Genomic DNA, 26,429 nt, shown 5'->3' with positions numbered 1-26,429 from the left:
ACCCAGGCATCTGTATTTTCAGGGCTCCCCACATGATTCCAGTGCGCAGCCAGGCCTGAGAACCATGCACCCATAGGACGTCACAACAGCCGGAGGAAATTTAGGGAAGAGAGATACGTCAGTGGTCCTCAAGTGGGGTGATTTTGCCCTGCAGGAGACATTTGGCAATGCCTCGGGACGTTTTTGGTCACGACTAGGGTGCAGTTACTGGCGTCTCGTGGGTAGAGACCCGGGTAGCTGCCCCGCCCCCTGCAGTGCACAGGACGGCCCCAGAGTGATCCCGCAGTGATGCAGCCCGGGCTGTCACCCGTGCGGACGTTGAGCAGCCCCGCTTTCAGAGATGGGACAGAAGCAGCGGCGCTGGCCTTTACAGCTGTGGGCTGCCCCACCGGGAGAAACGCCCCGCCCCGCCCCGCGCCCCGCCCCGCGCCCCGCCCCGCCCCGCGCCCCGCCCCCCGCCCCGCCCCGCGCCCCGCCCCGCGCCCCGCCCCGCGCCCCGCACGCCGAAACCGCTCGTGCTGCGCCTGTGTCCGTCACGTGGCGCCTTAGCCTGCGCCTGCCCAGTGTGTGCTCTTGCTCTGCTTTTCAAAATGAGGCTTAGTGGCGTTTTGGCCGGAAGAAGGAGGCTCACCACCTCTCAGATGGCGTTTGCCATCTGAACAATCACGGTTTTGGCGTCTCCTAAGGAGGATGCTGTCTGTCGCTAAATACAGCCGATTCGAGTGGGAAGAGGCTGGCTCCCGGAGGCTCCCGCGCGTGCCCTGTGATCGATGGCCCTGCCCTGCCTAGGAACCTCCTCTCCCATTAAGGAGAAACTCTCACGATGATGACGGATACTTAGGCAGCATTACAGTTTGTAAGAGTTTTCAAACAGTACATCATCCAATTTGATTGGTCATTTCAGCTCCTAGCTTTGTGCTATAAAGGAAGAAGCTCTTAGCCTTCCCTGTAAAGGGAAGTATAACACATACAGAGGAGGTACTGAGAAAACGCATCAGGAAAGCGAATAATTGAGCAAGAGGAGTAAGGAGTCAAAAGGCACTAAAACCCACGTTGGATGTAAAATTAGAAATTTCATTCTGGTAATGGGAGCAGAGCTTTGCCAAATTGCTAAGGCTTCCGGGAAGGTGTAACGATGGCAGAGACCCAGTTCTGGACAATCACATTCTAAATCTCTGGCTCTATGCTGCAGTTTCTGTGTTTTTAAACTTAGGCAACATCTTGACCACAGCACGGAAGAATGATAATTTTGAATATTACTACTACTTGATAGTGTCTGCTTTGAACATAAGATTTAAAAATTCCTGCTGTATTTGTATCTCTAGTCTCTCCAAAGGCTCAGGTATTTGCTACTAGAACACATCTTTGGTTTTGTCTTAGGGAGTAGTGTGACAGTAAGAGTCACTTAATTTCTGTTAAAACGCAGTTTATTCACAATTCATCCATTCAAGCAGGTGAGGGATTTTCACACTAGAATGTGAAATGAGGTTGTGTTTGGTTCTGGGGTTGCTGCCCTGGGTGTTCATGTTCTTTGACGGGCAAAGAGAAAGGCTCGTACCAGGGCTGGTGAGTCGCAGTGCTAAGAGGGCTGAGTCTTGGGGACAGCCACCGGCTACGAGTTGCCTGTCTTTGTCGGAGGTGGTCGCCATGATGTCTTCCACAAATGTAGTCTTAGCTCCTTACTCAGGAGTGAAGTGAAGGGGCTTCAGGAGGATGAAGATGGTCCAGAAAGCAGAGTCAATGCCAAGAATGGCAAATGAGGTGAATGGAAAGGAAACGAACGATGCTCTGTCGCCTGGAGCTGCATGGCCACGAGGAGACTTTGTCCTTGGGGACTGAGTGGGAGGTGGACTTGGGAAAAAAAGGTTCCATAGAGTATGACAGTTTCAGAGGAATTACAGTTGACACTTGAACAACACAGGTTTGAACTGCATGGGTCCACTTATGCATGGATTTTTTTCTTTCCTCTGAATACCTATTACATGATCCAAGGTTGGTCGGATTTGAAGATTTGGAACCATGTCTACAGAGGGTCAACTGTAAAGGTGTACATTCAGATTTTCAACTGCTGGTCCTCAGTGCCCCGAGCCCCCATGCTGTTCAAGGATCAATTGTGGTTTGAGGGACTATGGAAACATCTTAGTGATTAATGACTCCCCACTAAGGAGTCATTCTGAGGCCAGGAGAAACCTAAAATATAATTCTGAAAGTTGAAAGAAATACACGTTTGGCTAACTTTACTGATAGCTATGTGACTCTGATAAGGATGTGTAGGTGGATCATTGGAAAACTTGGTGAGTTCCCAACAGACTGAATAATCAGAGTCATGCAACAGGACAGTGACCAGCCTCTGGTATGCTGCAGGTGCGTGATGAAGCTTGGTTGAATCAGTGAACGAACCAACCATCCAGTCACCCGACCAGGAGGATGTCCATAGTGGCCCTCACAGGAGTCTCTCACCTTGGTCTTGTTGTGGTTAACACTTCCATCAGCTATTGAGATCACAGGATCATATGAGGAAAATAAGGCAAATTTATGGTACTTGGAGACTGTGATGTTATAGTTTGTAATAAGAAAAATGTATTTGGCCTTTGTCCTATTTCTGGCACAGAGCTCCTGAAACCATGGGAAATTTCCTGTGGTGGGCAGCGATAAAGTGTCTTTTGTTAATGAAGGGACTTTTGGAACCTAAGGATGGGGGCTGGTTGTCAGTGGAGTCGGCCATGTGATCAGAGGTTCTCGCACTCCCACCGTGACTCCCTTTCCTCCTTTGTCCTCCACCCCTCACGTCCGGGGAGGGGAGAGGGGCTGTACACTGAGTTCAGTAACCAATGGCCAGTCATTTAATCAGTCATGCCTACGTAATGAAGCCTCCATAAAAAACCCACAAGGACTGCGTTTGGAGAGCTACTGGCTGGTGAACACATGGAAATGAGCTGGGAGCTCTGTGTCCTTCCCCAGACCTTGCCCTCTGCATCTCTTCCTTGGGCGTTTGATTTGTAGAATCATATTTTAGGTTTCTCCTGGCCTTTAATATTCTTTTTATAATAAACCCAGTAATCTAGTCAGTAAAATATTTCGATGAGTTCTGTGAGACACTCTAGCAAATTAATCATACCCAAGGAGGGGGTCATTGGAACCTCCATTTATAGCTGGTCTGAAGCACAGGGGACAACCTGGATTTGAGATCGGTGTCTGCAGTGGGCAGGGGGCAGTGTTGTGAGACTCAAAGAATAATTTTCAGCTCTGGGAGACATTTCCCATCCTCTTCATTCTACATACTCATGTTTTTTTTCTGGCCAAAAATGGACATGTATCTCAGAAATGTTGTAAATGTTATATTCTGTTTTCTGTCTGTCTGCGAACCATTTCTCTATCATGTTTTCTTCTGATTCAAGTCATTTCTCATACACACCCATGAGGTTTTGAGGCTGCTTCTAAAGTGATACAATGGTGACTTGTAGAATTGTCACACTAACGGTCAGTCCGAGGAAAAGAAAATGATCAAGTTGCGAATGAGGCAAAAGCGATGAATTGTCTGTAGTTTTTCAAGGTGAAAAGGAGATCAGACTGTCAATTGGAGAATTTGTGACGATTTTGTCCGATGATTTTGATTTTGTGACTGTGATACAAAACGAGAGTTGGCCTTGAATTTAGAATGTCTTTCATATTCTGCCTTCTCACTTCTACTAACACTTAAAAGTACTACTCTTGTTTTTTTTTTAATTTGGTAGGGTTTTTAAATTGAAGTACTAAGAAGGTACTATATTTATTACCTTGTAATAACCTGTAATGAAAAGAATACGAAAAAGAATAGATATATATATGTAAAACTGAATCACTATGCTGTACACCAGAAACTAACACAACATTGTAAATTAACAATACTTCAATAAAAATACCATTCTTAAGTAATAGCTCCCCTAAATTATTCTATTCTGCCAGTTCTATAATTGAATAATTTTGCTTTCGACTGAATGATTATACTTTCTCAATGAAAACCAGTAACATAGCTAATCACAAATGTCCCCTTTTGTGCTGAATTGACTTTTGTTTTGGTGTCATTTCTCTCTTGAACCACGGCTGAGGGAGGACACGCCTGTCACAAAACAGTTGCCACCTTCCTATCTGAATGCACCTAAGCCGTCTTTGCACAAATGTTTTAAGACCATCCTGTTTGGTCACATCATCAGATTCTCCTGTGCAGGTCAGCTGCATCACAAATGAATCTCTTTCTGCAAGTCTGAAATTTTAGGCTGCCGTTCTTCTCAGTCTCCTTGCCATGAGACAATGAGATCAGATCGACTGTGGCCATAATTGAAGGGGATGGTTGATGGTGGGCGTGGTCTCCTAGGCCGATGGGCAAAGTGAAAAATGAGATGTAAAAATAAAAGAAAATGTTGAAACAGGCTAAACTGGTTTTCACAGTCTTTTCTGGTTTAACAGGACCAGGGGTATTGAATTATCGAAAACTAATGCATTAAAAGATCAGGTTGTTAGAGGCTTTTGATTCAGGATCTTACACTTTTTAAAAAATGTTGAGCACCAAAACCCCCTGAACTGGGAGACGTTTGTTTTTTTCTGGAGGGGGTGGCCTCCAACTTGTCTTTATATGTGCTTCTAAGATGGGTGTTCAACCCAAGCAACTAGCTGACTGTGTTCTCGGTCAGGGAGCCCTTCACCCTGTGCTTATCAATGGCCATCCCTGCATTTGACTTGAGTGTCTATAATTTTTTTAATTGCGGTATAATTGACATATAATACTCTATTAGTTTCAAGTATACCACATAGTGATCCAACATTTGTAGACATGGCAAAATGGTCACCACAATAAGGCTAGTTACCATCTGTCACCTTACAAAGCGAATGCAATATTATTGCCTGTATTTTCCATGCCGTACGTGATGTCCCCATGACTAATGTATCGTGTAACTGGAAGGCTGTACTTCTTAATCTCCTTCACCCATTTCGCCCCCTCAATTCCCCTTCCCTCTGGCAACCACCAATCTGTTCTCTGTATCATTCAGTCTGGGTTTTGTTTATTTTGTTTTGTTTGTTATTTAGATTCCACGTATAAGTGAAATCGTATGCTATTTGTCTTTCTCAGTCTGACTGTTTTTCACTTGGCATACGTGGATGAACCCTGAGGGATCCACTGAGTTTCGATAAATCTTTTAAATAGGGACAATGCAGGTAAGTGGGTCCAACAAATGCTTAAAAAAACGGTGCAGAAATTAGTGATGCTTGGAAACACATGGCTTATGACCATGATAAAGGATTCTGTGCTTAAATGGGTTGACATTGGTCTAGTAGTATCTGGGTAAGCAAGAAGACTTGTAAAACTGACAATCGAAATCATTATTGGTACAGTAGCCTTTCTGCTGAACATTCAGAATGCTCTCGAAAACCGCCTTTTGACTTTGAGTGAGGAGTTGTAAGTAAGAAAGCTCCATATTAAAGTAACCACATCCAACAAGAAAAAGCCACTCGATTTTGATTTTTCATTCCAAGGAGCCACCAAAATGTCAGCCAGATATACTTGTAGCATATTATGCTTATTTTTAAATAAGGATGGGTCCTTTTTTATGAATTGGGCTTGAGCTAAAGTTTCCCTTGCCATTATATACCTTAGCTGTAGATCAAGAAATGGGTTCTGTTACTGAATTGCTACACTGCTATTGTTAAATCTATATTTGGGCTCTCTTCCCCCTTAAGTACTTTTTCTCCCCTTTTTAATATATATATTTTCAAGTCAATCTACCTGGCTCGCTAGAGGTTGTGCGAAAGACACGCATTGTTATTAAAGTGTAGTTGATTTACATTGTTGTGTTAGTTTCTCGTGTACAGCATGGTGATTCAGTTATATAAATATCTATTCTTTCTCAGATTCTCTTCCATTATAGGTTATTGCAAGATACTGAATATAGTTCCCTGTGCTGTACAGTAGGTCCTTGTTGTTTTGCTATGATATATAGTAGTGTGTATCTGTTCATTGCAAACTCCTTTTTATCCCTAGCCCCTCTTTCCCCCTTGGTAACCCTAAATTTGTTTTCTATGTCTGTGAGTCTACTTCTGTTTTGTAAAAGAGTTCAGTTGTAGCCTTTTTTTTTTTTTTAAGATTCCACATATAAACGTTATCATATCCTTGTCTTTCTCTGGACATAGTGAAAAAAGAAAAAGCAAATGGAGACCACGGGAAGTCCTTCGGCTAGATCCTGCCAGGGCTGGGGGGGAAATGAAGGAAAACAAACTGATGCCGGGTAAGGGGGTCCCGTGGGAAAGAGCGAGCAGCTTAGGCGAAGACCTGCGCGCTGCCGAGAGGAACAGGCGCTGGGGCCGCCCGGCTGGGTCACGTGGTGGGAGGGGGCTCTCTCCTCTCTCCCGCGCGGCCCTGCTCTGATGTCACAGATCTGCTCTTTCCTGGGAGGATTAATTAGCATTCATCGCGCGCAGCTGGCGAGGAGAGAGGAGCGCGCCGCGGCGCGCGCAGGAGAGCGAGCGCGCAGCCCGGTGGGGGCGCGGGGCCCCTGGGAGCCGCATCGGGACGCGGGCAGCGGCGCGCGCGGGGAGCCTGCTTTATAACCGGGATCCTCGGTGACGCACGGCTGCCGGCTCCTTGGCAGCTGTCTCTCTGGACCAGTAGGCAGAGGGAGATCGACGCCGCCGAGACTTTTGCATCTTGGAAGGGACTGTAATCTTCTGTAGTGAAGAACAGAAGCTCTCAATCACGCGGGTGTAAATAAGAGCCGGAGGGGAGTCCAAGAGAAAAGGCAGAGGAGGGGGAGAAGTGTGTGCTGGGGGAGCGGGCAAAGGCATTTTTGGTGCATGGTATGAAGCCAGCCATGGAAACTGCCGCCGAGGAAAACACTGAACAAAGCCAAGAGAGAAAAGGTACCCAGGGCTCTGACAATAGCCTGTTTAAAGCTTTTCACGGGGGGGCGGAAAAGGGGGTGGCCGGGTTTGTGCCTCTTGTCAGATAAGCTTGAAACCATCCCGATGGCCTGGCCTCGCTTTCAGGGTGGCTTGCTTCTGGAGGCAGATGTGAATAGAGCAGCCCTTCCTCAACCTATTCCCGGTCCCCATCTCTCTCCCAAACATGATCTGGCACAGAAGGATGTCCGCAGTCTGTCACCTTGGGGAGCAGGATTGGGGAAGCTGTCTTTTCTAATTACTATAATGAGTCATAACTGAGGTCCCAGGCTCTGCATGGTCTGTTCCCGGGAAACGGACTGCATTGTTTTGTGCTAATGCCCAGGGGAAACGGGAGGGGCACACGTATTAAATATGCTTTGGTTCCGCTGATGCTGTAGAGATTTTGGACATTCTCTAATTTTCTTATTTAATACGAGTGCTATTTCCATGTATCGGACCCTGACTGTGACCCGTAATAACCATTTACAGTTGGAGCTTGAGAGAGGGGACGTCAGCTCTGTAGACTGGAGCTGATAGAAAGGGGTCCAGGGTCTTCTGCTATTTATGACTTGGAGATGTGGGGAAGGAAAATCCACACAGGTCCCGTTCCTTAAATGGAATCTGAGAACACATCCCAATTTTGACATAGGGAATGGCTTTTGGGGGGAAAAAGTGTTTTGCGGGAGGAAGATGGCAGAAAATAGAAAGTAAAATTAATTGGTCGTTTCCTAGATAATGACTGATTCAAGGTCGATACCCCGTAGGATCAGCTCAGCCTCTGTTAGGTTAACAGCGTCTCACCGCGCTGTAATTTATCTCCCTCACTCAAAGTTGCAGACTTGTAAAGGTGCAAGAATGTATTCTCCACCCGCAGTGGCTCTTAGATCCAAAGTGACCCGTTCTAAGGTGGTTTCTCTTGACCCCGAGACCCACTGACAGTCACTAAACAATAGTCATTCTACCAGATAGAGGTACAACTGTGTTTTACTTACGAATGTATAGGTTGAACGGTCTGAAATTGCTGACAGGCAACCATTTCACAGCCACAGAAATGGCAATTACACATACTTTAGTGTGGCGACAGGCTCGGGCACAGGCTGCTTGCTTTTGCAGGGAATGTCTTCTGTCCCCAATACTTGAGTATTGTTTTATCCTAAACGGAACAATTTCATTTTTTAAAATAATCACATTGTATAGTATGATACAATATACATAGCATTTGCCATTTGTAGACATTTTTAGATGCATAAATCAGTGGCATTAAATACATAGCGCTTAGATTTCTAAAACTGGTAGCTTAGCTTAATCCCTGCATCAAACCTATCCCCCCCACCAACAGCAACAACAGAAACCAGAAAAAAAAAAAAAAGCCCTGCCTTTTCTTACATGTATATATTTTTAATTTACATCGATGACCAAATAGCAGTAAGAGAAGCTGTTGGGAATACTTATGAACCTGAGGAACTGAGGTAAAAGTTTACAGATGCATTTCCGTTATGATTAGAGACAGAGCTTGGGGGATGCAGACATGTAAGAGCATTGTTGTGAGGAAGCCGACCATAGTTGTAGCAGTTTCCCCCTAAAATCGATGCTTAGTGTACACTTTTTATGAATAAGGTGTTTGCCATTGGCAGATAAATCACTTTGGTCTCCGCAAAAAAAAAAAAAAAAAAGATACCTTTCGCTTTTCTCTCCCAGAGCAGGAAAGGGGCATAAAACCAATGTAAGCTCCTTACTATGTGATTGTGGTTCTCACCATCGTGGATTCGTGTGGAAGGCTACTATTTTTGGTCAATTAAAGATTATTTAATACCAAGTCTACAGTCTGCCACTATATCCCTGACAGTCTGTGTATGAAAACTCATTAACGATGGTTTTAGAGACAAAATTAGAAGCAAATGATCATTCCTGGAGAAACTTGAAAAATTCCCCAAATTGATAAACACTAGCTGTTTGTTAAGTAATTCAGAAATACCAAGTTCCCACAAGATGGTATCACATGTAAGTACATGCCTGAGGAAGAGCAGGGCCAGGGAGTGGATTTGGACCACAGCAGCAGGGACTGTGATCGCTGTGTGACCCACCAGAGATGTTGATCTGGAGGGCAGCTTACCTCCTAAGCTTCACGTAGATGAGCACGTTCACATGCCAGCTACGCAAAGTCAGAGGTCTCGTGAGTGTCATCTTTATGGTTTCCCCCGTTTGCTCGCCCATTGTCATTCAAGGCACACACAGCACACAGAGGTTTAAAACTGACCTTCCAGCATCATTGTGCGCGCTTGTCACACTAGTATTTCTTCAGGTTAAATTTTAAATTTTTAAAAATCAGTGTTTTCTTTGTTGAAATTAGCACCTAAAATTTTGACACAATTGGAGAATGCATTATGTAATTCTTGAGCTGGTAGATCTGGGAGTTCCTCGCCCCCCTTTTTTTTCCTTTTAAGCCTTTCAGCCAGGGATTTAATTTACTAAATTGAATCCTATCCATTGTCAGTTCCCACAGAGCTTCTTAGGCACGTATATTTTCCTCGCTCTGTTCTTTCTTTCCCCCTTGTTTCCGTAGTCGGTGCTAGCAGCAGCACTTGTCTCTGAATCTGGAGTATGATGGCCCAGCGACTAGCATCCAATTGCTTGTGAATTAATAGCCTCAGATAATTATTATAGTGTTTACTTAGAATACAAATTAAACTTAGCTTTATAAACTGACCTCTGCTTTTTTAGCCGGTGTCCCTTCCCAGGAATTTCGGCAGGACAAAGAAAGCAGTTTCTTTAAACTAAATCAGGGTGACTTTGTTCCTATTTTCAACAAAAAGAATCCAAGTCCTTTGAAAAAGAAAAAGAATGAAAGAAAGCAGATGTGGTTTTGAAATAGTCTCGTAGCTTTTGTCCCGGAACACTCCTGGACGGTCCAAATTCACAGGAAGTATTTAGCAGTTATTGGGAATTTGTACAGAAAGCAAGCGGGTTTTCTCAGACGGATGTAAGGAATGCCAAATTATTACAAATGACGGTTTTTAAATCAGAAGCATTAAATTAAATCAGAGTGTTGAGGATTGAGTAAGCAGATGCAGTGAAATGGAATAAGTGGAGGAAATAAATAAGACAGAAGCCAAGAAACTAGATCACAGGACTCAACATTAGAGCGATGGAGAGTCACGTTTCTGTTCATTGCTGTGGAGTAGTACTCGATGTCAATTCATTTGTGAAAACCAGAGCATCTGGAATTGCTGGGAGTGTGTAATCAAGGGACAGGAAAACAATTGAATCAGTTGCTTGATTGTATCAGGGGAAAAAAAGACTCCTAAGTGTCTGTTACGAAAATTATTTTTATTCCCTAGAGGAAATTTCAGAATTCAAGGTATCAAATTAAATTTCTAACCACGTGAAAAGAAAAATGTGGAAAATCAGAAATAGTGTGTAATTTAAGATAAAGTATAGGGCAGAGTCGAAGCAAGAAATGAGTTAGAATTGTTGACCTGATTAAAAAAGGAGGACAGCCACTTAAATCTGTTTAATCAAAGAGGTCTAATTTCTTAGGTGTCGGGGTTTTTTGTTGTTGTTTGCTTTTTAGCAAAATATGGGTACTTTTGGCTGCCTCCCTCTTTTTTTTTTGTTTGTATTTTGTTTTGTTTAGGAAGAAAAGCATCCCCCTGGGGTGTATGACCTGTGTGCTCAAAACCCAGAGGGACACACAGTAAACATGTTACAATGTTCCTAGTGATGCAAGAATTATCTGATGTTGAGATTTTTATTGATGTTCTCAAACTTGATTATATAAATATGGTACAGAGAAGGTTTTAGATGCAATTTTTTCCTGTAAGAATCTGCCAAGGAGGACATTTGAAGGGAAGGTATCTGGGGACTAGGCTGTAGAGAATAGCGGGGCTGGCCAGATGGTGCTGGACATATGTGGTAGGTATGATACAGCTTGCTTTTATTTTTTTTTTAGAAAATTTAAACACAAGAAGATCTCAACGAGCCATTTGGCCCTTCTTATCCTTTTATATTATCATTTCCATTAGCATACTTTGAAAGACTTGGCCTTGCTATTTCTTTAGACAAAGAATTCTGACTCGTTTCTGGAAATGTAGATTTGCCCTCCGTGAAACTGAGTGGAAACCTTGAATACACATTGTCATAGAAAAAAATTGCATTTCCCGGCTGTTTGGAAGTACAGGTCAATTTACAGGGAATGATGTTAATATCATGACAGCCTTGCTGTATCTGAGGACATGTGAAGTGGCCAGGATCCCCATGATGTAAACTTCTCCTCTCTGGGACTGGTGATAAATTGGATTCTTCCGAGACAGTCTTGGGTGTTTTCCTCCTTGGGGCCAGATGCACATCCATGTGAGATGGTTGACCAGGAAGAGGGATGGTTGTGGGACAGGAAGAAGGTGGCTTTTAAGAGAGGGAGGCTACCAGAGAAGATACAGCTCAGTGATAGGGTGCATACCTAGCATGCACGAGGTCCTGGGTTCAATCCCCAGCACCTACATTAAATAAATAAATAATCCCCCCGCTAAAAAAAAGAGAGGGCTGCTGTAATACCAGCTTTATCAATGGACTTGGTGGCTCATCCATTTGTTCGCTTATTTATTCCTTTAGTAATCTTTCTCTTGCAAATGTCATCCTTCCCCTGTCCTCTCAGCCCACGCCATAGGAGCAGAAGGGGGATACCTCATCTTAGGGACCATTCTGTGCAGTATAATCTTGGTTTTAGCAAGAAGTTTGCTGATTGGTGGCAGATGAAATAGCAGACGACGAGGCCCAAGGGGAGAATTTGGATCCTTAATTCAGTGATAGTTTCTTCAGAGAACGTGTCATAAGAGAAAATACTTCCCCGTTCTGTAGGCTGATTCGATTAATAGCAGTAACTGTTCTCTATATTCAAGCCTTACTAGCTGTATTTGATCTCAAGAGTCAGCACACATCATCTGTAAAGGGCTAGAGAGCAAGGATGTAGGCTCCGTGGGCCACACGGGCTGTTCTAAGCGCTCACATCTACCGTTGTTGCATGAGACAGCCATCGATAGTATATAAGCAAATGGGCGTGGCTGTGTGCCAATAAAACGTTATTTACAAAAACAAGTGGCCATCGTCGGCTGACCTCAGCTAAACCCTGCAGTGTTGTTATAGTTTCCTTTAATATTGCAAATAATAGCTAAACATGGAGGATGACAGACACAGCTTTCAGAGACCTTGCCCAGTGAATATGGTCTTTCTAGAAAGCTCACTCGTTACCCTCAGTTGCTTCCGGTGATAATTTCCTAGATGGCAGAGAGCATCCCAGTCTGCAGTTCAGTTACTCAGCCTCGTCACTAAATGACATTTTCTGAGTAAATGGGGGAAAAGGGTGTAGACGGCATTATTTTGATTTCTTTTCCTCAAGTCCCCATCGTTTGTGTCATATCCACCTTCGGTGACATCCACCTAGCCTAGGTGTCGTACCCACCCTCGGTGACATCCATCAGCCACCACCGCTCAGCTCAGCCCCGGCCACAAATAGTGCCCGAGATGTCACAGTCTTCTGTGCTTCAAGGACACTGATGGGTCTCCTGCCCGTCTCTCCCTTCTCCTCTCTGAGGGGAACATTTGCAGGCCTCCCTCCGAAGGGCATCAGCCAGGGCCTTCCTGCGTGTGCGCATTTTCCTTCCCCTTGACCGTTGTCCCGAATCGATGGTGCTCTACTGCACCATTCAGGCTGAGGCTTCTCCCTGCGATCAGGTGACTCCCTTTTAAGTGATGGGACCCTGTCCTTTTAAACAGACCATATACTGTGCTCTTGGAAATTTTATACTTTTATATTTAGTGTCTTTATTTCAGTTTGGCTCAGAAATAGAAAATTTCATAGTCATGATTTTCCTTCCCTTTGGATCTCGAGATTTACTGTTGTCAAAGGGCCTTCCCAGAAGTACTGGAAAGCATCCATCCACTTGCTGTTCCCATCTCCACATCTGCGGGAGGAGGAGGAGTCTGATGCTGAATTAAGCGTCTCAGGCGTGGCTGCCATGGTTTTCTCAGAAAACGCATTAGCGTTGGGCGGTCGGTGGTTTCTCATTGTCATTGCCAAGCAGCCTGTGTGTGAGTGCCCGCGTGTCTGGAGACATCCCCGCCCACGTGAGGAGATGAGGACGGAGAATGGATGAATCCTGAGCAGAGAGTCCCTGAGTCACCGTGCTGGGGGACCTGAAGGTCCCTTCCGTGAGCGGCAGGGCCCCCGGCTGCTCCCTTGCGTTCCAGCAGATAGCTCTTCAGCAGACATTGATTGGGTACCAACTGTGTGTTTTGTGCAGTTCTGTTCTTGTCCAAGCATCCTGCTTTTCCTCTTAAATGTCTTCCAAAGTCTTTAAATGTCTTTTAAGTGTCTCTCAAAGACAGCTATACTTCGCCTCAAAGCCAAAAGGCTTTCCCTAAAACACCACGTAGAGGAGTCCGCCTCCGCTTCCCAAGCGGAGGTGCCCGGAGGCCGCTCAGGGCTTGTGGAGAGCAGGCTGGGGGCTCGGTGACGGCCGGCGAGGGTTCCAGTGTGCCTGGTCAGGGCGTGTCCCTTTTGCCTCACAATGTGGTGGTTTGCCGTGTCCTCCTCCTCAGTGGTCTGAGGTGCCAAGTGGAGCACTGTAACCTCATCTTCTGATGGAATTATCACCCCCCCAATGTCAGAAGCATTTTGTTAATCCTTAAATATTAGAGGCACCCCAGAAGACGTAGCCCTTTATTAGATTTTATGGGATTCTCAGATATAAACTGGCCACAGCAACCTGGCAAGCTGGGAGATGGCTTTCTCTCCAATCCCCTAGGAAGTAGGAAATTGAATCATATTAGCAGATAGGGAGGGACCCGAGTCCCCAGAAGGCCAGTTGTCACCAAGACCAGCAGCGTTTTCTCTGTAAAGACACTTGGGAGATCACTGGAAGAGTCTTTAATCCAGAACATTCTAGGCTCTGAAGTACCGAGCTTGAATAAGATGAAATGACAGAGAAGACCGCGGATGTCAGTGGGAAGACAGGAGTGCCACCCATGAGTCGGCAGACCATGGGTTATTGGCCATGCTGTCAAGGCTGGAACCGGGCACTGTTACACAGTGAGCCTGTACTCACTCATGAAGTGAGCTACCTTCGCTCGTGTGGCTGCGATAACTGTGTTGCTCTGTGGGTCTGAAAGTGAAGTCAACAGAAGGGAAAATACTAGTCTGAGAAGCCAGATTTTCATTACAAATAGTGTCTGCCCCAAATGAGCATTCTAAGGGGTGGGGGTGGGGAGATTGAGACAATGAGGAAAGAAAAAACGTTGGTGATGTGTGTAAACTGAAATTCAAAACCGGAGGAGCCTCCAACAGTCTCAGTTTGTCATGTGGAGTTGATCAGATGGTACTGAAAGGTTGCAATTCCATAGTGTATTTTGTAAACTCCTAATTTCCTTTAACTGTATATGGTAACGGAATAAATAAAAATGCTGATGTAGAATCTTTGCTGGAGATAGAGACACTGACTCTTTGCCACCTGAAATTGGCAGTGAACAGCAGAGCTGAAATGGAAATTGGCAGGTACCACTGGATGTACCCAGGCTCAAAGAACCACCAGTACCGTCCTGTGCCAACCCTGGGGGACAGGGCTGGCCCCTTGAGCAGTCCAGGTAAATACAGCCTCGGGGTGAATTCTCACAGCAAGTCCACTGTTCTCTTTCGTATGAGTTGTACTAGCTCTTTCACTTTGCTGCTGTTTCCTGTTTTGCTTGATGCATTGATTTGTTCCTAGGGGCATGGGTGGAACTGACCCTTTGAAATTTTTTTCATCATCTTTCTTTTTCTCTCTTCCTCTCCATTCCACCCCATCTTCCACCTCTTTCTTCTCCTTCCTCCCCGTCTCCTCACCCTCTCCTCTTCTTCTCAAAGGGAGCAGCGTACAATGAGATACGCCTTTGGGTCAAGTATGAAATTTCCAATGCCTGAGCCAGTCATGGCCGGGGGGTGGGGTCACACATGTCCATCATGGGAGCAAGAACTGAGCCAGGACACTCGAGGAGCCTGGGCTCTGAGAGGACTGTGAATGTCCCCAAATGTCTTTCTGGCCACACGGTTCTGCACCACTCTGATGTAACATCAGTCATTGCCTTTGAGAAGGAAAAATCAGAGCCCATGAAATGAGGATCGGATACCTGTGTACTCGATCCCATCCGGTAGGTCCACTGGGTTCAGTTTCCAGTGTCCTTGCTCAGGAGGAGCATTGGTCTCTCAGAACGTCTAAGTGCTGAGTCTGGGTGAACTGAGCATCAGCTGATCTGGGGACCCGGAAGCGAAGGAAGCTGGGCCCCCTCTCTCCACGTTCCCAAAGTCCGTCCAAAGTAGCTTCCTTCTCAGCTCAATTAGCTAAAATTCAGTGGTTTCAAGGTAACGTACAATGTGGATGTAAAGGGATGGTGTTGGCTCAGAGAAACACAAAGGGCTTCAAGTATTGCTATAATACTGTGTGAACCCGAGCATCGTTCCTCCCAAATATTTGCTTACTTTGGCTGCAATAAATCAGAAATAGAAATGACAGCATAGAACCTACAAGTCTAGGAAGAGCTTCGTGGGGTATAATGTAAGACACACACTGAATTACAGAGTTGTAACACCTGTGATTCATTTAATGCAATTTTTTTTTAAACCGAAATTGTGGCTTCGGGTTAATTGAGATGAAACCTGCCTTTGGATTTAGTTACGCCTTCCTCCACTTGACGTAGGGCTAGTAGGAGCCAACTGTGTGTGTGCCTGTGCAGTGCTTGACAGAAAAGGTGAGGAGGAAATGACATCAGACATTTGTTCTCTTGGATCCTTTAAAGAATGGACGGTTCTGGAATCCTGATTTTTAAAAATTGCTGTTAGATGTGCTATATCCATACAGTGGAATACTATGCAGGTAGAAAAGGGAGTGAATTACATAGCAGTACGTGCCACGACGCAGATGAATCTCAGAGACAGGATGCTGAGTGAAAGAAGCAGACATACGAGAGCAAATATTGTATGACTCCATTTATATTCAATTTCCAGAATTGTCAAATCCAAAGAGACAGAGAATGGATTCGTGTTTGCCAGAGCCTGGGGGACGAGGGGAATGGGGAGTGACTGGTGATGATTACAAGGGATCTTTTGTGGAGTGCTGGAAATGTTTTAAAATTAGATTGTGGTGCTGGTTACACAACTCTGAATGTACTCAAAGCCACTGAATTGTACACTTAAAACAGGTGAATTTTGTATGTACATGTATCTCAATGAAGTGGTTTTTAAAATGCCCCCGCCCAGCATAATTGTGCAGAATTCAATGGCAGAGAGAAGAGGGGGCAGGGAATGAACAGTAGCTGGTAACATGATAAGAAGGTCCCCAAGTTATCAGAAACTCCTGCTGGAGTTTTACATTACGCCTTCATTTTAAGAATGTGTTGGAAGACACTTGGCCAGTTGGAAATTGAGAGAAAAATTAAGTGTCTTTCCTGGATTGGGTGGTAAAGAGCAGCCATTAGTATCTTATTAGGAGGAAAGCTCTCTATCAATTGCTCTCTTTTTTTTTTTTTTGGCCTTTTAAAAAATTGAAGTACAATTGATGTACAATGTTCTGTTAGTTTCAGGTGTTTAGCAAAGCGATTCAGTTATACATATGTATGTACACACACACGTCTATATTCTTTTTCAGATCCTTTGCCATTAGCGTTTATTACAAGATCTTTCAGTTGCTCTAGCCACTTGTTGAGCAGTCCCCAATAAGACGATGGAACGAGCCTTCTCTCGTGCTGTTGACCCCGACAACCAAACACACCGGAAGGTGGGCATTGTCAGCAGCAGGGGCTGTTAACACACATGCAAGGCTCCAGTTTCCTCCCTCAAACCTTTGGGACCACATTTGTTTCAGAATCCAGAAGAGTCTGGGTTTTTAAAGTGACATGGCACGCATATCATGTGCTACGTGATGTCACCAGGAAGGTCTGGGTGCTCCCCCCAAATCCAACACGTTGATCTTTCTGGAGAGCTGGAGTCGGGTCGGCGATGCCTGCAAACAGGCTCTGGGCCCTTTAGGTCAGGTTTGGGCACCAGGGAGATTCAGAGCAGAATGGGTTTTGTTGCCAGAGGAGCTTGACCAACACAAAACAACACACACACACACACACACACACACCCCTTAGTTTTCAGAGCTTTGGGAACTCTGGAGTGGTATGGTAAGAAATCGGGAGGACCTTAATAGTATCACGTTGCTGGTGATAATTCAGGTGAGCATTCCATGAACAAGCCCGTTCTTGCCTGAGGGGGAGAAACAAATTCCCTGGACTTGATTTATACCATCGTCTTCCCAAGTGCTGAAACAGTCTCCACCACCTATGGTTGTAGCTGTTTGTGTGCAGTGATCGAAATCACTGGGGAAAACGAGCACCCGGGGCGCACGCACTGGGGCCGTCTGGCCTGGGGCCGGGCGGAGACCTCACGTAGGATGCTGTAAGGGGTACAGCGCGGGCCGCGGGGTGAGGGGCCCGAACCCCACCGTGGTATCGCCGTCCCGGCTGCTTGGAGATGCTGCCGGCTCTTAAATCAATGCAGTCGCCATTCTGTTCTTAGATTCCAAACCAGATGGTGTGAGGGGAAAAAATAGAGAACTCCATATGGCTTGTGTGTCTTTTTTTTTTTTTTAATTGCAGAATTCTCACTTTCTTTCCAGTGGAGGAGCTGAGGTAAAGAGGTTTTGATACTGGCTGACTGGGAGTTCTTTCCCACAGGAAAGTGCTTGTCCCACCCGTGCGGGTTTTGCGGCGGAGACCACCTCGCCCCACCCCTCCATCCTGATTACTCCCCATTGGACAAGGCAAGGTGGTTCCAGTTTCCTGGTCTTGTTTCCCTTTACTGGTGTCACTTCTCAGTAGAATTGCATTTTTAGGACTTGGATAGTTAATCCTTCACCATCTGTTTCTTCTTTCTTCTCATTTCATTTTGTGGCTTCCCTGACCAGGTAACATCCGTATTTCCTCCAGGCCTACAGGGATGGGAGGCCAGAATGCAAGCCATGGGACGCTGCCTTGGGGACTGAGGCCTGAGATTATGGCACTAGTGCAAGAAGGAATGGTTAGGGCCACATCTGCCTTTGACAGAATATTGTGGGTGACGTGTAGGGAACACTTGAGCTCCTGTAGGCTGTTTCTCAGGCCTCAGGGTGTCGTCTGAGAGCACTGAGAACCTATCTTCCAGGTGTGGTCTGTGGACCAGCAGAATCGGCATCATCTGGAAGCTTATTACAAATGCTGAGTCTCAGGCCCCACCCAGACCTGCTCACTCAGCACCTGCATTTGCCCAAGACTTCCACATGTTTCCTATGCACATTGCGGTTCGAAAAGTACTCATGCAGAGGAAGATCCAAGAGCAAGAAGGGAGAAGATGGGACAGAAGTGAAGAAGTGAATTTACCCTCAAAAGATCTGGAAATCTCTCTGTTGGGAAAAGATGGAGACTGGCGTAGGGGATGGGTCCTCCTCTCCCTGTCTGTTCGTGGAGAGGCATGTATAAGAATGGCCGGTCAGTGATGCTCTGAGTCCTGGTTACTTTTTGAAAGGACAGTGGCCTCTGATTCTCTTGGCTACTTGTCTGAAAGCGTCCCTCCTCTTATTCCTTTGTTTCAAATCTTGGTGAAGCAGGGTGGGGGAGGGGCAGCGAAAAGGGGACACATTTGTTTCCTTGTGGAAAGAGAAGCAGGAGAAAGTAGTTGATGGGAGCTGAGAGAAATTCTCAGATGTCCCTCGCCACCTTAGTATAATCCAGTGACATGCAAGATGCTGTCGGTTGGTAGAGGTTATGAGCTCCTGGACCAAGAGTGACTGTGTAGACCCGGGGACATGTCCATGCGGCTCGGCAGTCGGTCTGCCAGCTCAGGACTCGGAGAACCCCCCCTTCAGCAGTCAGCAGGTCCCCCTCTGGCCACCTCCCAGATCCAAGTTGCTCTGGTGCGTGGGTTAAGATGGCCAAAGGTCATTGCAGCGGCCCAGAGAGAGCGCCGTGCCACGCTGGGCTAGACCGGAGGGCGCGCGGAGGACACGGGGAGCGCTGGCGTTTGGCCGGGGGTGTCGCGGGGAGGCCGTGTGTTGGGGTTTGGCCGTGGCGCAGCGCACGCTGCTGGGCCCCCCGAGCGTGCCCAGGTGTGAGCCGAGAAGCGGCGCCCCGAGGCCCGCCACCTCCCTCCCTCCCTCCCTCCTGAGCCCCGCTCGGCTGAGCCTGGGGCTTCTCTCCCATGGGTCCGCTTTACAGAGTGACTCCCGTGGGCATGAGAGTCTCGGGAAGCGCCCTGGGTTTGTCACTGTCCTGTGTTACCGTGTCCTAACCTCAGATCGTCAGGCCACTAAGTTTGAGGTTTTATCCTGAAAGCACTTGAAACGTATTTTGAAGGGGGAACCCTGAATCTTCCTGTGTGCGCCACTGGGCTCCGTCACTGGCGGGTGTGGCTTGTTGCCAGTGGTCTCATGGTGCCATGTGGGCTCTCGGGCGAAGCGGCTCTTCCCTGGAGTCTGGTTGGAGAAACTTTCCTAGTTTACGCAGGTTGGGCCAGAAGCGCCCAGTCTGATGGCTTCCAGTTATTCAAGGGGTTTCAAGTTAAATGGAGGTGAATGGTGGACACAGCGCAGGTGTATTCCAGCTCAGGTCCACGCTGTAGCGTTTCTGAGTATCTTTTAGGGTTCTTCGCAGCTTGTTTTCTGCTCTGGGTCAATTCTTTCATTTTCAGATCACCTGCAGTTTTTACAAAAAAATGTACCATAAAGGGCAGGTGACTACTTTATAGATTATTTACCCAAGACTATTATGTCAGCCACACACACACACACACACACACACACACATGCATATATGTAATTTCCTATTTATGAATGTTCAGCTTTGTATCAGCGATACTGCTGGTATGTGATTAGCACTCAGTTATGTGGCAGTGGCTGCGACTGTCTGGTACACAGAACTCCACTTGCCTTTTGGTCTTCTGTCTATTCCTCAGCTCAGAGTAGGCAGACAAAGAAAGCAGAAGGAAAGCAAATTGATCAGCAGCAAGTGTCGATCTGGAGCTTTCTATCAGCAGCGTCAGGTTTTAGGGACACCAACTTGGATGATTCGAAGAAGTGATTCACAGTCTTTTACAAATAGTGACATCTGGTCTTTGCTTCCTTTATGATAACCATGGTGTTATGTTTTTGATTAGAGTTAATTAAAAGTAATTTTATCTTGAACTCTTGCCACCCTTAGAGCTAACTGGAGACACTGAAGCGGGTGAAGCTGTGACTTCAGCTGCTGAAGGCCAGAGTCTTCCTGCCTCCCCAGGCTGTGTCCTTTCAGGGGTCCCTATTCACTTACAAATAGGTCATGTACACACCCCCGCCACCCCCCACGTTTCCATCTCTGTCCAAAGCTTATATAAAACAGCTTTTGTCCTACGAAACAGAAAGCTCTGGGTGTCAGAGTCACTTGGGTGGGATGAGGCTTTCTCTAGGATTGTCATGCTGGCATTTTATCCGGGCACTTCTGTGGACAGTACTTTTACCCCAAGGAATAACTCTAGTGGTGAAGTATCCGGCCGGTAGGAGAGGCAATGGGATGAAAATGAGCCTTACGACAACCCTGTTGACATTCACGTGCTCACTCCCAGTGGTAATACGTGGCGATGACAGAGATTCCTGTGGGGCCTTGGCTTAGACCAGACCAGACTGGTGATGCCAGCCACTGCGTTTTTTGTGAATAAAGTTTTATTAGAACCAACCATGCCCATTCATTTACAGATTGTGACGGCTTTCCTGCCACAGCAGTAGAATTGAGTGGTTGCAACCAGATGCCCCACAAAGTCAAAAATAGTTGCTATCTGGCCCTTTCCAGAAACAAATTGCCAACCCCCAGCTTAGAGTAATTGTGTTCTTCGCACACTTTGCAAGTTCCAACTACTTATGGTAGGCAAGACCCAACCATTTTGCTAGTCACTCATTTTCCTGAAATCTGTTCCATCCAAGATCACTCACCGTCTCCAGGCTCCAGAAGCCTTGTTCCCTGGAGGACCTGTTGTTCAGAGGCTTTGGACCACTAAGCTCGGCCCTTCTTCAGAGGGTCTCTTGGCCTCTTTCAGATTCTTCTGGGAGTGTTGCCGTAATAAGCTGCGTCCTGTGCAGTGGATGCCACGGCGCTGTCTTCATCTGTTATTCCACTCAGTGTACTTGAGCTGAAGTTGTCTTTTCTGTGGTACGTAGATCATTTATGTTTTCGTAAGTGTAACATTGGGGGGGTCCCTTTCTTTAAGTGATTTTTCAAAGTATGAGCCTCTGATGTCTGGAACCAGAATCACCGAGGGCGCTGGTTAAACATTCAGATTCCCAGGCCCCCCTTTGGGATGGGTCCCAGGAATTTTGTGTGTTAATAATCTTCCCAGACAATTCAGAGCCACACCGAAGTGTGACACCTCCCCCACCAGCTGTATACATGGCGGGTCATAACAATGCCTGACAAAAAAGCGTCTCATTATAATGTCTTCGGTAAAGTATCATTTCAGTGCAAAATACCTTTCTGAAGAGCAGCATAAAGTTGAGATTCAAAGGCAATTTGCATACATATTTACTATCAAGATGCCAAAAGCCAAACTGCAGCATCCTTGGCAGACAGTGAATTTGAAGCAAACTCCCCTCAATGTTTTAATATTGTCATTGCATCTTTGTATATTTTTTTTAAAAGGCAAAACTATTCTATTATAGAGCTGCAGGCAAACACCAGAGCTGTAGCTGTATGTTAGTTACCTATTTTTACATAACAAATTAATCTGAAACTTAGTGGCCAGGAACAAGAACATGCATTATCTCAGTTTCCATAGGTCGACCGTGTGGGCTCTGCAGAGCTGTCTCTGGGCCTCCAGCAAGGCTGCGGTTGTGGGCAGGACGCGTGTCCTCGAAGACCGTGGTACCTCAGTTCCTCACTAGCTGTCGTCCCACGCCCTCCCTTGATTCTTCGCCGTATGGGCTTTCCCATATCTCCCTCATGACACGGCAGCTGGCTTCATCAGAGAAGGCAAGTGATGGGTCAGAGAGTGTGTCAGCAGAAGAGGGCGCTGGGAAGACAGACAGAAGACGGACCCGCGAAGCCGAACCAGGGCAGCGAGTCACTAGGTTCAGCCCACACTCAGGGAGGGAGTCATACAAGGGTAGGGATGTTGCGAGCTGGGGGTCGGCACAAATGCAGCGTTTGCTCCCTTAGAGCACGGTCTTCTCTCCTTAATGACAGCAGCCCATTCACTTTCCTGTCACCAAGTAGAGGGGAGCCCACAGGTTCCGTAGCCACAGCGTACATTCCCCTCAGCCCACCCAGGCTGATGTGGCTCCTGCCTTTTGCCATCAGTCCTTAGTTCCCAGAGCGGATTTGCAACCTTTTAATATTCCTAGCATCTTTTATAGAAATCAAACTTAAGAAGCGGGTTTTTGGTTTTGTTTTGTTTTTTTTTTTACTTTTTTGAGGTGTAATTGACATGCATAAACTACACATATTTTACGTGGCCTGTTTGAGAAGTTTTGACGTAGCATGTGCCCGTGAACCCAGCACCGCCAGCAAGATGGCATGTGCATCCATCTCAGAGTTTCCCAGGAGCCCTTTGTAAGCCCTCCCTGTCCAAGCAACCACTGATTAGCTTTCTGTCTCTCTGGGTTAGTTGACATTTTCTGGAACGACCCTTAGGAAGATTTGTTCACATATACTCTCTCGTCTTTTCTGGCCAAGCCATTGCTGTGAAATGTTGTGTGATGCTGACTGCCTCATGGCTCCAAGCTTGGGCTGATTTTTACCCTTCCTGCCTCCGTTGAATACGCCCTGCACCCTTCAAATAAAACTCAAAAAGACCCATTCTGCTACCACCTACAGTGGCAGAGTTGAGTTTGCACCCACTCCAACCCAGCCTACACGCTAGCACCGGATTAGGCTTTTAAAAGCATGCCTCAGATCATGTCACTCACCTGCTCACAAGCCTCGCCTCTCTCCCCCTCCCTCCCCGGTATCTGAAAAGTGAAGTGCACGGGGCTTCAGGCTGGCTTGGAGGCCTCCCTACAGGAGGGCCCCACCTGCCTCTCCAGCCTCTGTCCTGACGCTTTCCATGTGTCCATGATAAACGCAGCCACACCCCAAACTCTCCCCACGTACCCGTCACCACATTGGTCCCGCCCTCATGTTTGTCTGTCTGTCCTAACCATGGGACTCGTCTGTTCTAGGTTGTCTCCACTGCTGTCACCCACACACACCCTTTCCTTAGCTCCCCATGCTAAACCAAGGACATCTGTCCCTCCCTCAGTCTCCATGTCCCTGAGTCACCTCTCTATTCTGCTTTAACGATTTCTGGTTGGCTTGTGTCCCTCACCCCACGCCCCAGTATCAATACTGGGAGGGGGAAGCGAACCCCTGCAGCCCCCAGCACAGCGCCTGGCACATAGCAGCAATGTACTGGACACTTACTGAGTTCAGTGGGACCCAGGAACGCACAGACACTGTCACCCAGATGCCCAAGGAGGTTGAGTGCTGCTGAAGCTTAACATCGCAGGGAGGTCTCAAATTCCCCGAACGCCCCACGGATCCACGGGCTCTTAAAACCTCTGTTGTTGGGATTTAGAGCCAAGTTCCCCTACTCACCCTCGGTGTCCCTGGTTCCTTGCACTCCACTTCAGCAGGCTAAGAGCATGCAGGTGGTCCTTAGGAAGAGCAAAGCCAGTTCCCACGAAAGCTGAAGGAAGAGACTAACAGCGGCCGGTTCTTCGCTTTGTGTATTTAACCATGTGCGCGTACCTTTACTGTGACGTAGTTGCTTCTCTTCTCCTGCCCAGGCCGTACTGCACATGTGAGAGGCTAATCTATTTTGAAGTGTTCACCTTGTGCCCCAGGAATGAGAATTTTTCATTTAAGATTTTAGGACAAATTTTTAAAAGGATCTGCTGGAAAGCGATTGATTCCCTTTATATTATTAAAAATAGTTTGAAGAATAGTTTCTGCATTCTTAGCATTATATAGTTGGACGTTTACGTCCAGAACTGTAAGAAGGTCAAGAGAGAACTGAGAAGCAACTTATCTACGTTTCAGTGATTCCTCACTCAGCTCTTTCACACACAGCCCCTCCCCCCTCTGATTCCATGATCCCGCCTTAGTGTGTTGCACCAGTGGTTTACAGACTTGGGGGCGGCAAGTCCCTTTACTCTCTTACAAATAATTGAAGACCCCAGAAAGCTTTTGCTCATGTGGGTTACATGTGTATTTTTGTATTAGAAAGTATAATTGAGAAATTTACTGTAAGTACTAAATTTATTTAATTAAACTAATAATAAACCCATTACATGTGTACATAATTAATGTTTAGGAAAAGATAACTAATTTCCCAAAGGAAATAAAACGAGCGAGAAGAATACTTCTGTTTTACATTTCTGCAACTCTCCTTAGTATCTGGCTTCATATGCGACAGCTGGATTTTTTTTTTAAAAAATTGAAGTATAGTTAACTTACGGTGTTGGGTTAGTTGCAGGTGTGCAGCAAATTTAGTCAGTTATACATAGATGTACATCTATTGTTTTTCAGAGTCTTTTTCCATTATAGGTTGTTAGAAGCTCTGGAATATAGTTCCCTGTGCTCTACAGTAGGTCCTTGTCATTTATCTATTTTGCATACAGTAGTGTGTATCTGTTAATCCCAGACTCTTAATTTATCCCTCTCTCCCTCCCTTTTCCCCTTTGGTAACCATAGTTTGTGTTCTATGTCTGGTTTATCAATAAGTTCATTTGTATCAATCATTTTTTAAAGATTCCACATATAAGTGATACCATGTATTTGTCTTTGACTTACTTCACTTAGTTTGATCATCTCTAGGTCCATCCATGTTGCTTCAAATGGCATTATTTTATTGTTTTTATGGCTGAGTAGTATTCCATTGTATAGCATATGTTGTATACCACATGTTCTTTATCCATTTATGACAGCTGGATTCGTGCATTCAAAGGCATCTTGGGGTATCTAGTTTTAGGTAAAGTGTATGAAGCAAACTGCATCTTTCACAGATATGTGGCTGAAGAGAGAAGAGTTTTAATGGCCTTTTCATGTGTTTGTGGAACTCTTCCTTGATAATACCCCGAAATCCAGCAAGTGGTAGTGTTTTAAAGATAATTTATAATGTGGAATCTGAAATCATATCTACGAACTTTTTGTATTCTGTTCCAGTAAAATCTGTTGCTCTCTTTTGCACTCTGGCAGTGTATTCCAGAATGATTCTGTAACATCACATATCGGTCATTTGGAAAATAGAGGTTCTCTGAGTTATGCACATCTTCCAGGCATTGACACATTTCATTATACCATGTTCAGAAAGACCCAGGCATTAATGTCACCACCAGTTTCATCAAGCAGTCTTGTCAGTCCTGGGAAGCTGGAACTTTCACTATCAATCACAGGTGGAAGTTTTCGAAAATTGATTGGCAACAGATATTATGAGTTGTTTTCTTTGAAGGGACAAGCTCATTTAGATCATTTTTGAAAACCATTTTGCCATGTGCCCAAGCCTACCTGGTGTGTGTATGCATGTATGTATATGTGTGTGTGGGTGTATATATAACATGTCAAGTACAGCATCGTAGTTCAGCGTCTGCATATCCTTTAGGGTGATCACTACCATGTGTCTAGTTGTCATCCATCACCAGACAGTTGACCCCTTTGACCCATTTCACGCAACCCCCAGTCCCCTTCCCTTCTGGTAACTACTCTGTTCTCTGTATCTATGAGTTGTTCTTTTCATATTGCACATGTGAGTGAAATCATATGGCATTTGTCTTTCTCTGACTTATCTCACTTGGCATAATGCTGTCAAGGTCCATCTGTCTTGTTGTAAATGGCAGGAATTCATTCTTTTTATAGCTGAGTAGTATTTCGTTGTGTGTGTGTATGTATATGTATGTATATCATGTCTTCTTTATCTGTTCATCCATCAGTAGGCACTGAGGTTGTTGCTGTGTCTTGGCAATTATAAATAATGGTGCAGTGAACATAGAGGTGTTGGTGTCTTTACAAATTAGTATGGTGATTCCTCAAAAAATTAAGAATAGAATTACCAATAAGACCAAAGCTATTTTACTTCTGGTTGTTTATCCAAAGAAAGAACATACAAACATCGTTTTCCGAAGTGGCTGTATCAGTTAAGAAAGTGCACAAGGGTTCCCTTTGCTCCACATTCTTGCCTACGCTCATTATTTGCTGCCTTTTGGATAATAGCCATTCTAACAGGCGTGAGGTGGCCTCTCCTTGTGGTGTTGATTTGCATTTCTGTGATGATTGGTGATGCTGAACATCTTTTCATGTGCCTGTTGGCCATCTTTATGTCTTCTCCCCAAGTCTTAATAACTATAGCTTGTTAGTCATTCTTTAAAAAAAAAAAAAAGGTTGTTCCACCAAAAAAGAAAAACTGGTGCTAGTTCAGCTTGTAAGTCAATGACACGAGAACCCTTCGGCGTGCTGTGGTAGGCACCCGAAATGCTGTA

General features: G+C 45.7%; 1 protein-coding gene across 5 annotated transcripts in view; it reads left to right on the top strand.

Moving 5' to 3' along the window:
• The window catches only part of GPM6B (glycoprotein M6B), a 138,489-nt gene that overhangs the window by 90,193 nt on the left and 21,867 nt on the right, over window positions 1-26,429 (top strand). For 2 of the 5 annotated variants that reach the window (XM_072956378.1, XM_072956379.1), the window contains exons 1-2: window positions 5,775-6,891; window positions 14,428-14,547. The exons of 1 other annotated variant lie outside the window; for it this stretch is intronic. In XM_072956378.1, the coding sequence (XP_072812479.1) occupies window positions 6,831-6,891; window positions 14,428-14,547 (181 nt within the window). In that variant the 5' untranslated portion in view covers window positions 5,775-6,830. Of the gene's footprint in view, window positions 1-5,774; window positions 6,892-14,427; window positions 14,548-26,429 lie in introns of those variants that run through there. 2 more of the 5 variants (XM_072956380.1, XM_072956382.1) reach the window with 1 other exon arrangement.

The sequence above is a fragment of the Vicugna pacos genome, chromosome X, assembly GCF_048564905.1.
Source record: "Vicugna pacos chromosome X, VicPac4, whole genome shotgun sequence".
Classification (NCBI taxonomy): Eukaryota; Metazoa; Chordata; class Mammalia; order Artiodactyla; family Camelidae; genus Vicugna; species Vicugna pacos.
Note: the sequence above shows the minus strand (reverse complement) of the source record. Positions and strands in the feature narration are given on the sequence as shown.